General features: G+C 46.6%; 1 protein-coding gene across 2 annotated transcripts in view; it reads right to left on the bottom strand.

Moving 5' to 3' along the window:
- Window positions 1-5,470: 5,470 nt before the first annotated feature.
- MASP1 (MBL associated serine protease 1) overlaps window positions 5,471-15,252 on the bottom strand; it is a 60,427-nt gene continuing 50,645 nt past the window's right edge. The window contains exons 13-18 of one of the 2 annotated variants that reach the window (XM_073231953.1): window positions 13,426-13,539; window positions 12,420-12,605; window positions 10,862-10,929; window positions 8,822-8,921; window positions 8,174-8,399; window positions 5,471-6,812 (exon numbers count right to left, since the gene is read on the bottom strand). In XM_073231953.1, coding sequence (XP_073088054.1) covers window positions 8,209-8,399; window positions 8,822-8,921; window positions 10,862-10,929; window positions 12,420-12,605; window positions 13,426-13,539 — 659 coding nt within the window. In that variant the 3' untranslated portion in view covers window positions 5,471-6,812; window positions 8,174-8,208. Of the gene's footprint in view, window positions 8,400-8,821; window positions 8,922-10,861; window positions 10,930-12,419; window positions 12,606-13,425; window positions 13,540-15,252 lie in introns of both variants that reach the window. The other variant, XM_017667113.3, reaches the window with a different exon arrangement.

Raw genomic sequence — 15,252 nt, 5'->3', positions numbered from 1 at the left:
GTCTGATAAAATTTAACCGTGAATCCATCTGGTCCAGGAGTTTTGTTCTTGGGTAGTTTTTGATTATTGATTCAATTTTATTGCTGGTAATTGGTCTGTTTAGATTTTCTGTTTCTTCCTTGGTCAGTCCTGGAAGGTTGTATTTTTCTAGGAAGTTGTCCATTTCTTCTAGGCTTTCCAGCTTCTTAGCATATAGGTTTTCATAGTAGTCTCTAATAATTCTTTGTATTTTTGTGGGGTCTGTCATTTTTCCTTTCTCATTTCTGATTCTGTTGATGTGTGTTGATTCTCTTTTTCTCTTAACAAGTCTCACTAGGGGCTTATCTATTTTGTTTATTTTCTCAAAGAACCAGTTCTTGGTTTCATTGATTTTTTTCTATTGTTTTATTCTTCTCAATTTTACTCATTTCTTCTCTGATTTTTATTATGTCCCTCCTGCTGACTTTGGGCCTCATTTGTTCATCTTTTTCAATCTCAATAATTGTGACTTTAGACTATTCACTTGGGACTGTTCTTCCTTCTTTAAATAGGCCTGGATTGCTATATACTTTCCTCTTAGAACTGCCTTTGCTGTGTCCCACAGAAGTTGGGGCTTTGTGCTGTTGTTGTCATTTGTCTCCATATATTGCTTGATCTCTATTTTAATTTGGTCATTGATCCATTGATTATTTAGGAGCATGTTGTTAAGCCTCCATGTGTTTGTGAGCCTTTTGTTTTCTTTGTACAATTTATTTCTAGTTTTATACCTTTGTGGTCTGAGAAGTTGGTTGGTAGAATTTCAATCTTTTTGAATTTACTGAGGCTTTTTTTGTGGCTTAGTATGTGGTCTATTCTGGAGACTGTTCCATGTGCACTTGAGAAGATTGTGTATCCTTCTGCTTTTGGGTGTAGAGTTCTGTAGATGTCAGGTCCATCTGTTCTAGTGTATTGTTCAGTGCCTCTGTGTCCTTACTTATTTTCTGTCTGTTTGATCTGTCCTTTGGAGTGAGTGGTGTGTTGAAGTCTCCTAAAATGATTGCATTGCATTCTATTTCCTCCTTTAATTCTGTTAGTATTTGTTTCACATTGTTGGTGCTCCTGTATTGGGTGCATATATAGTTATAATGGTTATATCCTCTTGTTGGACTGACTCCTTTATCATTATATAATGTCCTTCTTTATCTCTTGTTACTTTCTTTGAAATCTATTTTGTCTGAAACAAGTCCTGCAACACCTGCTTTTTTCTCCCTGTTGTTTGCATGAAATATCTTTTTCCATCCCTTCAGTTTCAGTCTGTGTATACCTTTGGGTTTGAGGTGAGTCTCTTTTAAGCAGCATATAGATGGGTCTTGCTTTTTTATCCATTCTATTACTCTGTGTCTTTTGATTGGTGCATTCAGTCCATTTACATTTAGGGTGATTATTGAAAGATATGTACTTATTGCCATTGCAGGCTTTAGATTCGTGGTTACCAAAGGTTCAAGGTTAGCTTCTTTACTGTCTAACCATCTAACTTAACTCTCTTATTGAGCTATTATAAACATAGTCTGATGATTCTTTATTTCTCTCCCTTCTTATTTCTCCTCCTCCATTCTTTATATGTTAGGTGTTTTATTCTGTACTCTTTTGTGTTTCCTTTGACTGTGAGTAGTTGATTTTATTTTTTGCCTTTAGTTAGTATTTGGTTGGTCTGCTTTCTTTGTTGTGATTTTATTTTTCTGGTGACATCTATTTTGCCTTAGGAGTGCTTCCATCTAGAGCAGTCCCTTTAAAATATCCTGTAGAGGTGGCTTGTGGGAGGCAAATTCCCTCAACTTTCGCTTGTCTGGGAATTGTTTAATCCCTCCTTCATATTTAAATGATAATCATGCTTGATACAGTATTCTTGGTTCAATGCCCTTCTGTTTCATTGCATTAAATATATTATGCCATTATCTTCTGGCCTGTAATGTTTCTGTTGAGAAATTCCTACAGATCCTTTTCTCTCTCTCTGCCTCAGCTTCTCTGTATTCCTGTTCTCTGATTTCTATTCCATTAACCGTCTCTTGTACCTCATCCAGTCTGCTCTTAAGTCCTTCCAGAGATGGTTTTATTTCTGTATTCTCCCTCCTGACTTTATCCCTTAGCTCTTGCATACTTCTCTGCTAGTCCATCAGCATGGTAATGACCTTTATTTTGAATTCTTTTTCAGGAAGACTGATTAAATCTATCCCATTAGGCCCTCTCTCTGGGGTTGTCTGGTGATCTTTGACTGGACCAGATTCTTCTGTCTTCTCATGGGAATAGAAGAGGTCACAGGTGGGTGGCACGTGTGTCAGCTGGGAGAACAGAATCCCTTCCTGCTTATTGTTCACCGTGCCCTTCTCCACTGCCTGCACCATTTACCTGCACATCTGGAGGCAGTCTCTAGGATCCCCTGAGCAGTCCTGGGTGGGGCTGCCTGAGAGTAGCCTAGAGCCCTGCAGGGGGGTTGCAGCCATGCTGGGCATGTTCTCCTGGGAGAACGGTGCCCCTTCATGCCTCCTGGGCTTTACTCCAGTTTCTGCTGCCTGTGCCAGTTACCTGTGCACCAGGAGGCAGTGTCTGGGATCCCTTGAGCTGCCCTGGGCAGGGCTGCCTTTGGTCTAGTTTAGCACACTGTGTGGGGTCGCAGCTGCACTGGGTGTGTTCTTGCTCAAGAACAGAACCCCTTTGTGGCTCCCGGGTCTTGCTCTGGCTTCCACTGCTTGCGCCAGTTGCTTGCACACCAGAAGGCAGTGTCTGGGATCCCTGGAGCTGGGCCACCTTCAGGCTAGCCTAGAGCACTGTGTGGAGTTGCAGCCATGCCAGGGGTGTTCTCCTGTGAGAACGGTGCCCCTTTGTGCCTCTGGGGCCTTGCACTGGCTTCTGCTGCCCATCCTGGCTAGCTGCACACTGGGAGGAGACTGTGTATGGTTGCTGTGGGTGGGCTGTTCCCATGTGCAGCACGAGCCGGAGGGACTGAATGGCAGTTGCTTATCAGCGTGAGGGACTTCGGGGCTGCTTTCCCCATCCAGAGGTTAGGGGGCCTGAAGATCCTCAAAAATTCCCAGCCTGCTGGGCTGAGTATGCTGGGATGATTTTGTTCAGCTGTTGAGCCCTTGTCCCTTCAAGACTTCTAAAAATCGCCCACTTTTGTTTTGTCCCAGGAGAGCTGGCTGTGGGGACCCTCTCGCAGTCTCTCCATCTCGGATTTTACTTTTCCGTTTCTCTAATATCCAGCACACTATGCAATGCGTGTCTGCACTCCCAGTGTAGATTACTAGGGCTGGTTATTTAGCAGTCCTGTGCTTCCACTCCCTCCCTGCTCTGACTCCTCTCCTCTTGCTGGTGAGCTGGGGTGGGGGGAGTGCTTGGGTCCCATGGGACCACAGCTTTGTATCTTACCCCCTTTGTGAGATGCTGAGTTCTCGCAGATGTAGATGTAGCTTGGATGTTGTACTATATCTTCTGATCTCTTTTTTAGGAATAGTTGTATTTGTTGTATTTTCAAAAATATATATGGTTTTGGGAGGAGATTTCTGCCACCCTGCTCATGCCACCTTCTTGAGTCCTCCATATTATATAAATTTTATGTATTATATAATATACATTTATAATATTATATAAATTATATATTACATAAATTATATGATGTATTATATGCTTTAGACTTATTATATTTGAATCTCTGTGAGTGGGATGCAGACATCAGTAATTTGGAAAACTTCCCAGGTGGCTCTCGCATGCAGCCTACTTTGAGGACCACTGGTATAGAACCAAGAAAGTAAGAGCTTGAACTCCAGCATCCATCAGAATTGATTTAAGATCCTGGTTCCCCATCTCCTAACTGAGAGATCTTGGGCCACATAAACTTTTAATTCTAGGATAATTTTAGATTTACAGACAAATTGTAAAGAGGTACAGAAAGTTCCCATATACCTTTCACCAGTTTCCCCTGTTATTAATATCTCACTATAGTGTGGGTCATTGTCACAATTGTCACAATAAAGCAGTATCGATGCATTATTCTTAGCTAAAGCCCATACTTTATTCAGATGCCCTTCATTTTTATCCAATATCCTTTTACTGTTCCAGGATGCCATCTAAGATAACATGTATTTTGTCATTGTAACCACTAGGTATCCAAAACTGGATGGCTTCAAACAATGGAAATTTATTGTCTCATAGTTCCAGAGGCTAGAGATCTGGAATCAAAGTGTTGGCAGGGCCATGCTCCCCCTGAAACCTGTAAGAGAGAATACTTCCTTGCCTGTTTCTAGCATCTGGCTGTTGCTGGCAACCCTTACAGTTGTAAGACCTCAGTCTCTGCTCTGTTGTTGCAGGTGTTCCCTCTGAGCCAGTGTCTCTGCGTCTCATTTTCTCTTCTTATAAGGACATCAGTGGATGAAGGGCCCACCCCACTCCAGTATGATGCTGTCTTAACTCATACATCTGTAAGGACCCTATTTCCATATAAGGTCACATTTGGAGGTGCTGAGGATGAGGACTTCAACATACCTTCTTTTGGGTTGCAATTCAACCCATTATAGCCTCATTTTGGCTGGAATTGTTTCTTAGACTTTCCTTATTTTTCATGAACTTACCAACCCTGAGGAATAATCGTCAAGTATTTTGTAGAATATCCTCAAATGGCATTTTTCTGATCTGTTTCTCGTGATTAGACTGGGGTTATGAGATTTGGGGAGAAGGAACGTAGAGGTACAGTGCCATTTCATCACAGCATAGCAAGGTCACACACTGTCAACCTGACATCACTGTTGATGGTAACAGTGATCACTTGGCTGGGGTAGTGTTTTACCAGGTTTCTGTACTGTAAAGCTACCCTTTCCCCCATTCCCTTCCTGTACTCCTCGGAAGAAAGTCAGTGTGCAGCCCATACTTAAGGGATGGAGATTTATGTTTCATTTCCTTTAGAGCAAACTATTTACATAAATAGCCCAGTCTGGACTCAGACTGGCCACCATTTCTGAGGCATGAGTGATATAGATTTCCCCTCCCTGATTTTTGCCTACCTTTACTTGGTGGGCTTCTTAGTGGTGTTGATTCTGACTCCTGCCACCAGGGAACAAGATTAACTCATGGCAGAGGGAAAGTACATACTCCAACCCAGAACAAACCATTCATAGACATGGCGTTGTGTTTTCCGAACCAAAGTGAAGAAATCGAACACATAAGAAATAAAATTTTTTTCTAGTCTAGGTGTGAGTGACAATCAAGGAATGTAATTTACATGCTGAAAGATTGGCATCCTGGGATATTTTGATAATTTACAGGAACAAAAGGACAAGGTACTTAATCAGAACTGGCCTGAAAAACCTGTGGGATGCTGCTGTATTGATAATAGGATCTTCCCATTAACCTCTCTCTTCACAGTTCAGTGATACTCAGCAGAGACAGAGAAATGACATATGAAAGCATGAACTCACCAGAATTATCAGCCCATGAGAAACACACAAGCCAAGTAGAATGCTTTGACTCAATGCAGATGTTTATTGGGACCAATGTGTAGTTACCCACAGGAACAACCACTTCTGTTGATGATAAAAATGGCATGATCGCTATTGATAACAACATCCATGGTATCAAATCATAGCTTTTTATATAGGAACCATATTCTAGGGAGGTGGATTTTGGTTGCATAGAAGAGAGATCCTTCTAAGAGGCAGCACCCTTTGAAGTTGGAATGGGCTACATTTGGAGGAAATGTTTCCTGTCTCTTGAAATGCTCAAGAATGAGGTTGTGGAGTTAGACAAGGTGGTCCTAACAGATACTCCAACCCTCTGCTTCCATGACTGTGTGAGAGATTTGGGTTTTTGGGACCTTAGCAGCCATGCAGGACCTGACATGTAATAAATGCTGTAGATTAAGAGTGAGCTGAAGTTCCACAGCACATTTAGACACATTTAGCACATTTAGTTCCTCAGAATAAGGATGCATGTGCAACTGGGGTAATAAACTCGGTAAACTGGGTATAGCCAGAAGTCAGTGTTTGTACACAAATCCGGAGCTTGTTTCAAGTCCCACTGTTGTCCAACTTTAAGGAAAGAGAAAGACTCTTAGATGTTGGTTCTGATTCCAGAATCAGAATGCTGGCTTACTAGGCTGTCATTTGTGTGAGAGAAGCTAGTGCAATCGGAGGAAAGCCTGAGTGGACTCATGTTCTCCTTCCACTTGGAGGGCCTCCTCCATCACGCCTGTGGAAATGCCCACCCTCCCGAAGGTTTGAACAGCTCCAACACCATCTCTTCTGGGATGCCTTCCTGATTTTCCTTCTCCAGTGCCTCCATACGGGAAAGGCCATTCTTCTGCCTCCATGCTGCTCCACAACATAGCACTTGGTGGGATCCATTCTGTTCATGGTAGTCATTTGTGCATGTGTCAGCTCTTCCTGGAGGAGCTCTGGGAGGTATGAGTCATGTTCCCCTCATCTCTGTAATCTCCAGAGCAGTCAGCACTGGCAGAGGGCTGTCTAGGCTGTGCCATGAAATGGGGAGGTATGGTGCTTTGGAATGCTTTAGAGCAATCCTAAAACTTAGTATTGCAGTTCTTTGGTGTCTGAAGCAGAGCTCCAGTTTGCTTGATGAATCATGGAGTTGGGTACCATTGCCATCTTCCCTTTCTGGAGAAGACAGCAGAGCACAGAAGGTAGAACAACTTGCTCATTGAACCAGAGGCAGGCTGTGAACTGCTGCCCCTGAGCGTTTGGCCTAGGGCTTAGTGTCCATTAAGTTCTCATTCCTCTGTATCTTCTTTCAGCAAGAGACCCTGAATGACTCCAGCAGCTGCAGGGCAGGTTGAGAACTGAAATCTCCTATGAAGACAAATTTTGATAGAACAGAGGACAGGGTCATGGGGCTTCTGATCCCGTGAGGGCTTAAATCTCAGAGCTCTGGAGGGGAGGTGTCTGGAAACTTCCTGAGAGAGGAGGTAGCTCTTGTAGGGGAAAGGCGTTTTGCTTGGGAAACACTAATGACCTTGTAGGGCTGGGGTGATCAGGGTGAGGAACAGGGGTGAGGAACAGAGGAATGGCTGCTTGGGGTCAGCTGTGGACATCGGGAGGGAGAGTGCAGGGGGCCTGGGTCTAGCTTACCAGGGCTGACTTTATGCAGCTCAGGCCCCTACGAAGGGAAGGAGGCGGGCGTCTAGAGTAGATGCTGTTTAGGAATAAGGCAAATTTCCTTGGCGAGCACTTTGCCGGGCCTACAACCTCAGGAACCAGGATATGGTGGACAAGGGATGCGTGATACGACAGTGGTATTTGATTCACGTCAAAGCTCTTTGGAACCCGAAATACTTTTTGATTTTTGGTCACTTTGGCTTTAATGCATCTCATCAAGGAACAATGGATTTGTTGCCTCCTAGATTGTCAGAACCTGGGAGGGAAAAATGGCTCTGTAGCATCCTAGATTGTCAGAGTTTGGGAGGGTCCTTTGGGTGAGAGGAATGGGCTTGCATATAGAGTCACATAGGGAGCTGGGGGTACAGCTGGTTCTAGAACCTGGTGTCTGAGGAGCCCTCCCTGCCCTGCTTCTTTCAACGCTCTCACAATTTGGTGTCTAGTTCATGTTCATAAGTGCATTGCCATGGGACATGCTATAGGACTAAAAACCTTGTCTCTTTTACTTTTTTATAGGGAGCGAGAATTGGGTTTGGGAGGGGTGCACGGTAGCAGAGAAGCATAGACCATTTGGAGGCAGATGAAGGAGATGGTCAAGGCTCAGGGTAAGGGTGCACACTGATCAGCCCTGAGACCACAAGCCAGGATTTGTAAGAGAACTTCGGCTGCCTGGGAGACACACTGATCTTCTGCTAAGTCACATTTATGGAGCACTTAGTTTATGCCTGCACTGTGCTAAGTTCTTGTGTAAATTAATTAATTGAATCCTCATCAGACTTCTTTGAGGTAGGTCAGGTGTGCTATTTCTATAATATGGCTGAAGAGACTGAGGTTCAAAGAGGTGAGTTTGGGAAAGCCCAGGGCTGCAAAGCCAGAGAATGATAGGGCCTGGGTATGACATTGTGCTCTGATCACTCAACTACTCTCCTTTAAAATGAATGAAAAGGGGGCTGAGATGCCCCCTTTATTGGTCTGAATGTATGGGTGGGCTGATGAGCTGGGTGAAGAGCAAGGGGCGTCTTGCACCAGATAATTATCCTCTGCTACTGACTGACCACAGATGGGTGGTAAGGGGGCTGAGTAGTGGAATTCAGTTCTGCATCCCGGTGACCCTCTGGATCCAGTTCTTGTTGTGGTAGATGTAGGAATACACTCCATAGCGGTCCTTCTTCCCACAGTCATCGCCCCAGGACACCGTGCCCACCAGGTACCACTGGCCTTTCTCAGTATCTAGGGTCACCATGGGGCCTCCAGAGTCACCTGCACAGGCATCCTTCCCGCCTAGAGGAAAAGGAGATACAGGTTAAAGGATTTCCTTTAGGCACCTCCAGCTCGGCACATCTGACTTGTAGTTCAGAGAATTGGGCACCAGGGGGCGCAGCAGACCATTTGCTCCAACCTGGGCTCTGGGCAGGGCCAGGTCAGACCTCCTCAAGGCTCAGTGATTTTAGAAGTGTAGGTTCCAGACTCTCTCATTTCATAGGGGAAAGTTGGGCTTGGAGAAGGGAGTGATGGAAATGTCTTAGCATTCTTCTTTTTGATACAGTTTCTTCAGTGGAATGCTTTTATCACCACCCTCCAGTATTCTTGCTCCTCCTCCACTGTTTAGCCTAACACGCTCCAGGTCTCCAGCCCTCCCATTGCTGGGCTCTGCACCACAGCCTGGCTGCTGGTGCCCTGTTTATGCCAGCCTCTTAACCTACCTTCTTTCTCCCCAGCACAGATCATGTCCCTGGTCACTTTGTTCTTCACCGGGGCATAGGCTTCCTGGCAGGTGCGGTGGTCAATGATTGGGATTTCGATCTGGAACATAAGGCCACTGTTGGTCCCATCCCACCCATGCTGAGCCATCCTTGCTGCTCTGACACCCCGGACATGGCTCCTCCCATTTCCCTCCTGGGTGAACCTGGTCTACCTGAGACCTGGTCTCAGAAACGGCCTTAGGGTGCAGGGGAAGGAACACTGAATGGAGAATCAGGAGATCAATGTTCCAGTACAGTCCCAGGCATGAACTTACTGTGTGACCTTAGACAAGTCATTTGCCCTCCCTGGCGTCAATTCTCTCATCTTTAAAATGGAGATAATAATATTTGCCTAATACATGCATTTTTTCAAATATGGCAATGTATGCACAACCTGCAGTTAGTCTTCTGTCCCCTGTCTCTACCACTCTGGGCATGGGGCCTGGACTGTGTGGCTTAATCACTCCTCAGGCCCCTGAGATTCTGTTTCCTCAACTGAAAAATGGAAATCACAATATTTGACATAATAATCACATGGAATTGTACAAAGAGGAGATGAATGAGCAGGTGCTTTGGAAATGACAAATACTATATAAATGTCAGGTACTGTAAGGGTCACTACGACTTGCCTTGCAGCAAGTGTTTATTTATGTCCTCCCTTACTACAGCATGAGCTTCTAGACATGGGATCTTGTCTGTTTCTGTCTTACATAGCTTGGAACATAGTCTGTATTCACGAAATATCTTTTTAGATTGAGATGATATGCTGATACATAAAAGTAAGGTACTGTGGTTTCTAAAGCCCTTAATTCAGCCTGAGGGGAAATGTTGGAGTAGATGTCTGGAATAAAATGAGGAGACTGTGTGAGTCTCATTGAGACAAACCAAGAATTGATTGGGTCATACGCCCCCAAATACAGCCCCTGTTGGCCCTTGCTGGGAGACGACCAGAGGCCATTCAGATCCCCCTAGGCCTTGGCCTTCCTGGGTAGTGGGGGAGAGGAAGTCACGGCAGGGAGGCCGTGAGCATGTGTCCTCGGCAAACTGTTGTGTGCCTGACTGACCTGGGCTTACTGTTCAGGTATCAGTTAAAAGAACCCCGAAGACGAGGTCAGACCCCCTGCTGTGCGTCCCTGCACTTCTCCTTCATCACATTCGTCGCTTTGGTAGGTGCTGCTTCTCCCGCTTGACTACAAGCCCAAGAGAGCCAGGGGCCAGATCTACCCTCTTACCTTACAGTTGGGCAATGTCTGGTACATGGGGAGTAGGGGTCACCAAATAAACACCTGGGAGTCAATTAATGAAGGGATGAATGGCTGTTGCCAATCTGAAATTTTAAAGCATGTTAAAATAACATATATTGAAGGATTTAGATGCTGGCGTGGCAGGCACAGGACCCAGTAACACCAGAGCCAGACAGCTCTTGGAGGACACCTGGGGTCGGCCCTGACTCTGCAGCTGGAGATACTGTACTATGGTCGAGAGAGGCACATGACTTGTATAAGATTATCCAGCAAGTTAGTAGGAGCCAGGACTTGGAGTCATAGTTCTTTACTCCTAGTTCAGTGCTCTTTTGTGAAATGATATTAATGTGAACTTCTAAATGCAACAGTCAAGTTCATTACTGCAAGGACTGAGATTCTCAAGAGTCTATTCTTTAGCCCCTTCAGTTACTTTAGTCTGTTCTTGGTTAGCCCATTCATATGTACAGATGGATCACCCTTTGGGGGTCCAAGCCTATTATTTCCTGGAAGAATTTCCATAAGCTGGGACTTAAATAAGTTACTCAAACACTGAACAATGTTTAGAGAGTAGAGCCCCATGATAGGTTAAGCTTGTTGGGATTCAAAGACCTGGCAAATTTTGGACGTGCGTCTGGGTCCTGGTGTCTCTCACCCACCCTCTGCCCAAGCCTCCCAATCCCTGAGGGGCAACATAGAGCTGGAAGGTCCAACGCAGGGAAAAGGTGTCACTTTGTGTAGGGCACAGATTGAACTTCACCTCCATCAGGGTCTCTGGGAACCTCTGCAAGAACTGCTTCCCCCAGCCACTGACGATGACCATGGCCCCTGGAGGAAAGAGGACACAGGGAGAGCACAGAGGCTGTCTGTGGGGGTTCAGAGGGTTGCATCTTGCAGCCCCATCCTTCTCTGTAGAAGAAGGGCTGAATTTGCACCCTGAGAGAAAGGCAGCATGGTGGGGAGGGAGACTGCTGGGTGGGAGGTTACCTGCAACAGAGGTTTGGGCATTTGTGTCTAGGCAACTTTAGCTGGTATATGTGCTTAGTGATCTGTTGTCTCCCACTCCCAGCTAGCAAGGAACCTAGGCTCCATGAGAGCTGTCTTCTCATCTATCTTGTTCACTGCTGCATCCTAGTACCTATAATACTGTGCAATCAATAACTGAAAAAATTAAAAGTCCAGCTTCATCCACAATGTTGTTGCCTTTAAAGAGCTCTCCCTTCTCCTTCCTCTTCTGAGCCTCAGTTTCCCTATGCTGAAGAAGCTGAGCTTAGTTTTCTCTAAAACCCATCTCAGCCCTGATATTTCTACCATTCTATGAAGTGGGCAAATCTCAGGGTGATGTGGAAGTGGGCTGAGCAGTGATTATTCTTCATTTGAAAAGGAGCCTGGGGACTGAAGGCAGCATGGCGGTTAAGTAGGAAAACCTGGGTTCTAGCTCCAGATCTGCTTCTCACATGCTCTATCTTGGCTCAGTCATTTCACCTGGCTGAGGCTCAGTTTTCTCATCTGGAAAATGGGTCTACAATTCCACCTTAGGAGGCTTTTACAAGTAGTCAATAAATTAGTGACTGGAAAGCAACTGGTACATGGTGGGACCTGGCATCCGATGAATCAGAGCCATACCTATGCCTTTCCTGTTGGGTCACTTCCCCTAAATACTTCTCAGATTCCATTCAGTCATATTTTACAACTTCTTTTGAACTAAAGGAGGTTTGCTGTGACTGGCACCACTGAATTAGAACAGGATGAAAAGGAAGCCGACGGCCCCTGTTGGACTGTCACTATGTGGGAAATACTTGAATATAGCATTTCACTGAAATAGTGCCAGCACCCTGTGGGGGTGTGTCCTCAGTGTGGGAGTAAGGGATTTCAGGTTCAGCAGCTCCCTCAGGGTCAGCACCTCAGAAATAGCAGTCCAGCGGTTGCAATCTGTGCTGGTGATCAAGCTATTGCCCCTCCGCTCCAAACTCACCCTTCCATACTCAGCTTTGTGCTGCCTCACAGGAGACTCTGAGGTGGAAGTTCTGCTTAGGGGGGTGGTTCTGACAATTGGGGCACTCCAGGAAGGCTTACTGTACTGTTGGCCTCACCCTGGCACTGCTTCCTCACCCCAGAGCACTGCCCTAGCCTGCCCATTTGCTGGTGCTGCCTGGGAGCCAGTTTGACTCGGCTGCTGTGGGGAGAGCGGCGAGAATCTGGCAGCACAGCTGGCTACGCGGTCCTCCAGAGCCTCACGGATGCCCACAAGTCCCTGTGGGGGCGCTGCTGCTCTGCAGAGGCAGGAGCAGAGGCTGGAGCAGAGGCCAGAGCAGTACCTTCCTGCGGGGGCCGGTGGGGCAGACAGATGGGCATCACAAAGTCGTTCAGCACCGGGCCCTCCGACAGCTCCACCAGAGCCACGTCATTCTCAAAAGTTGTGGGGTGGTACAGGGGATGGAGGAAAACATGTTTGACTCTCAGATGCTGCTCATTCCCATCTGAACGGAGCCTCCAGTGCTTGCCTGGGCAAAAAGAAGGCACATGAGGCATGGGGGTAGTGGAGGGATGGAGGGTAAGGTCACACATGTTCCCTGTCCCCCCACCACCAACGTCTCCACACTTTACTTTCTTCTTTACTTTCTTACTGTCTTTCCCCTCCTTTCCCGGCCATCCCACCTGACATGCCCTTCCCCATGGACTTTCAAGGGCTGCCAACTGCTGTCTTTTTTCATGGACAGATCCCATTGCCTTATAATGCTCATTCCAATGCTCCTCACCACAGGTCCACACCTTACAATCACTCTTCAGTGCCTGGGTGGTGTGTTACCTCCTCCCTAATGTCTCTCAGATTCTTCAGTTGGAAATCTCTTTCCTACAAACTCCTAAGGCTCTTTATCTGTTCCTTTCCTACAGAACTCACTGACTCTTGTCTTTGATTACAGGTCTGTACTTACATTTTACTCCTTTACTAGACTGTAAGCTCTTTGTGGGCACGAACTAGGTCTTAATTATACCTGTGTTCTTATTATATCCTGGCATGGTATCACTACGTAAATACATACCGAAAAATGGAATCATCTGGTGATCTTGATTTTATAAAGACTTGTATTGGAAATTATCTAGACTGGGCTGTTTATTTGACCACTATAATAACCAAGGGCTACCCTTTGCCCACTGACCGACCACCTGGAAACTGCAGCCTTGGGCTTGGACTCAGGTTCCTGGATTCCAGGCCCAGCTGCTTCTTCACCCCAGGTGTCCCGCCCCAATGTGCGCATGAGTGGACACACCCCATTCCCAGAACCACTACTGGCTTCAGGAATCCACTTGTCCCTCACTCACCCACGATGACTTTGAAGTCAGAAGGACTGAGCAGGTATGAGTTGTATACAGTGGGGTCCTCAGGATTGAGAGGCCGGTAGAGGCAGTGAGCCGCGGTCACAATCCAGCTGGATCCTGAGAACAGAATCGCACACACACACTGGCCAGCCTGCCTGCCTCTGTCCTGAGCTGAGGGCCTGAAAACTATTCCAGGGTACCCTTCTCTACCACATTTCATAGCCCCGAGTCAGATACTCACTCAATCCTCATCTGAAGATGAAGACTTAAATCTGTGATTGCATTTGCCTGTTGACCAAGGCCAAGGCTGAACATCCTACCCAGGGTTGCAGGGCTCCCTTAAACCCATGGGGTGGGTGGGGTCCAGAGAGCCCAATGTGGGCCCACAGAAACCTTGTGCCTATTGATCGCCGCTCAGGCCTGGTGGGCCCTGGACCAGCAGCATCAGTCTCACCTGGGAACTTCTTAGTACTACACACTCTCAGGCCTATCCTCAGGTCTGCTGAATCAGAATCTGCATTTAGAAGTAACATCTGGGGACTTTAACAAGATCCTCAAAAAATTCCTATGCAGATGAAAGTTTCAGAAGCACTGGTCTATCATGGTGCTTCTCAACTTTGGGTGCATGTTGGAAGTATCTGGGGGAATTAAACAAACAAACAAACAAAAAACCAGTGCCTGGGCCTGAAGCCAGACCAGCTAAGTCATGGGAGCAGGGCCCAGGGACAGATGTATTTTGAAAGTTCCCCAGATGATTCTACTTCCACCACTGCGCTGATCCAAACATCTCATTTTATAGATAAAGATCTTGAAGCCTTGAAGAAAGCAGGGTCACCCAGAAGGCTAGTGGCAGACTAGGGCCTGCCCCTGGGTCTCCTGACAATCAGCCTAGAGCATCTCTTGTCTCATGGCTATCTTTTCCCCTTATGAGCAGGTTCTTGCCATTTGCCTAATATAGAATCAGGCTCCTATTCATCCTTTAGGTGGAGCAGATAACAAACCCATAAGCAGTCAAACGCAGAGGCATAACTAGGATGAACCACATGGAAAGAAAGGTCCCGGGGCTTTGCACGGGGTTTGTGGGAATCAGGTCAGTTCAGAGTCCAGGGCAGAGCTACCTCCCTGGAGCTGGTCCCAGGCTCCATGCAGCCCTCTCAGGAGCAGCTATGTGCTCCAGCTCTGGGGTCCTGGTAGAGCTCCATGCAGGCTGCTCTTTTTCCTCTTGAGGTATTTTTGATCCCTGTTCACAGCCAGAGGCTGTTGGCCAAGTTCTCCAGGTGGATAAAATAGGAAGAGACAGCCAGGTAGGAAAGCCTGCCTCAGAGCTGGGTTCTGGGCCATTTAGATGAGAAACCAGGGGTGTGCAGTGGCGAGTCCAAAACTGTGGCTTTGCCTCAGAGCTCTGAGAATACTCTCAGAGTCCCTGAGCCAGGCTCTAAAATGGTGGTGCTTTCCCCCCATCTGTCCTCAGCCTCTTCTCTTGCGTTCTCTGCCCCCGCCCTACCCGCCCCATACAATACTGGATAACAGGAGGAGGAAAGAGGTTCAAGATCAGGAGGGCTGTGGGGAGGGCAGAGTGTGAGAGAACCTGTAGCTTGGCTGAGGGCAGAGAAGCAGACTTCAAACATCTTTCCATGCAGAAGTAATAGGGAATAAACACAAAGCAGGTAAAATAAGCACTGAACATTATTCAACATAAACACTCAGGGCTTAAGAAAACTGATTCTTAAAACTGTGGGCCCATAATCCGTCTCTTCACTCACATTCTAACATGATCGGAAACATCTTTGCTGCCTCTCACACTCCCTGCCTGCTCCTCCCCAGGTCTCT

Source organism: Manis javanica, chromosome 3 (assembly GCF_040802235.1).
Source record: "Manis javanica isolate MJ-LG chromosome 3, MJ_LKY, whole genome shotgun sequence".
Taxonomy (NCBI): Eukaryota; Metazoa; Chordata; class Mammalia; order Pholidota; family Manidae; genus Manis; species Manis javanica.
The sequence above is the reverse complement of the archived record's forward strand: the minus strand, read 5'-3'. Positions and strand labels throughout refer to the sequence as shown.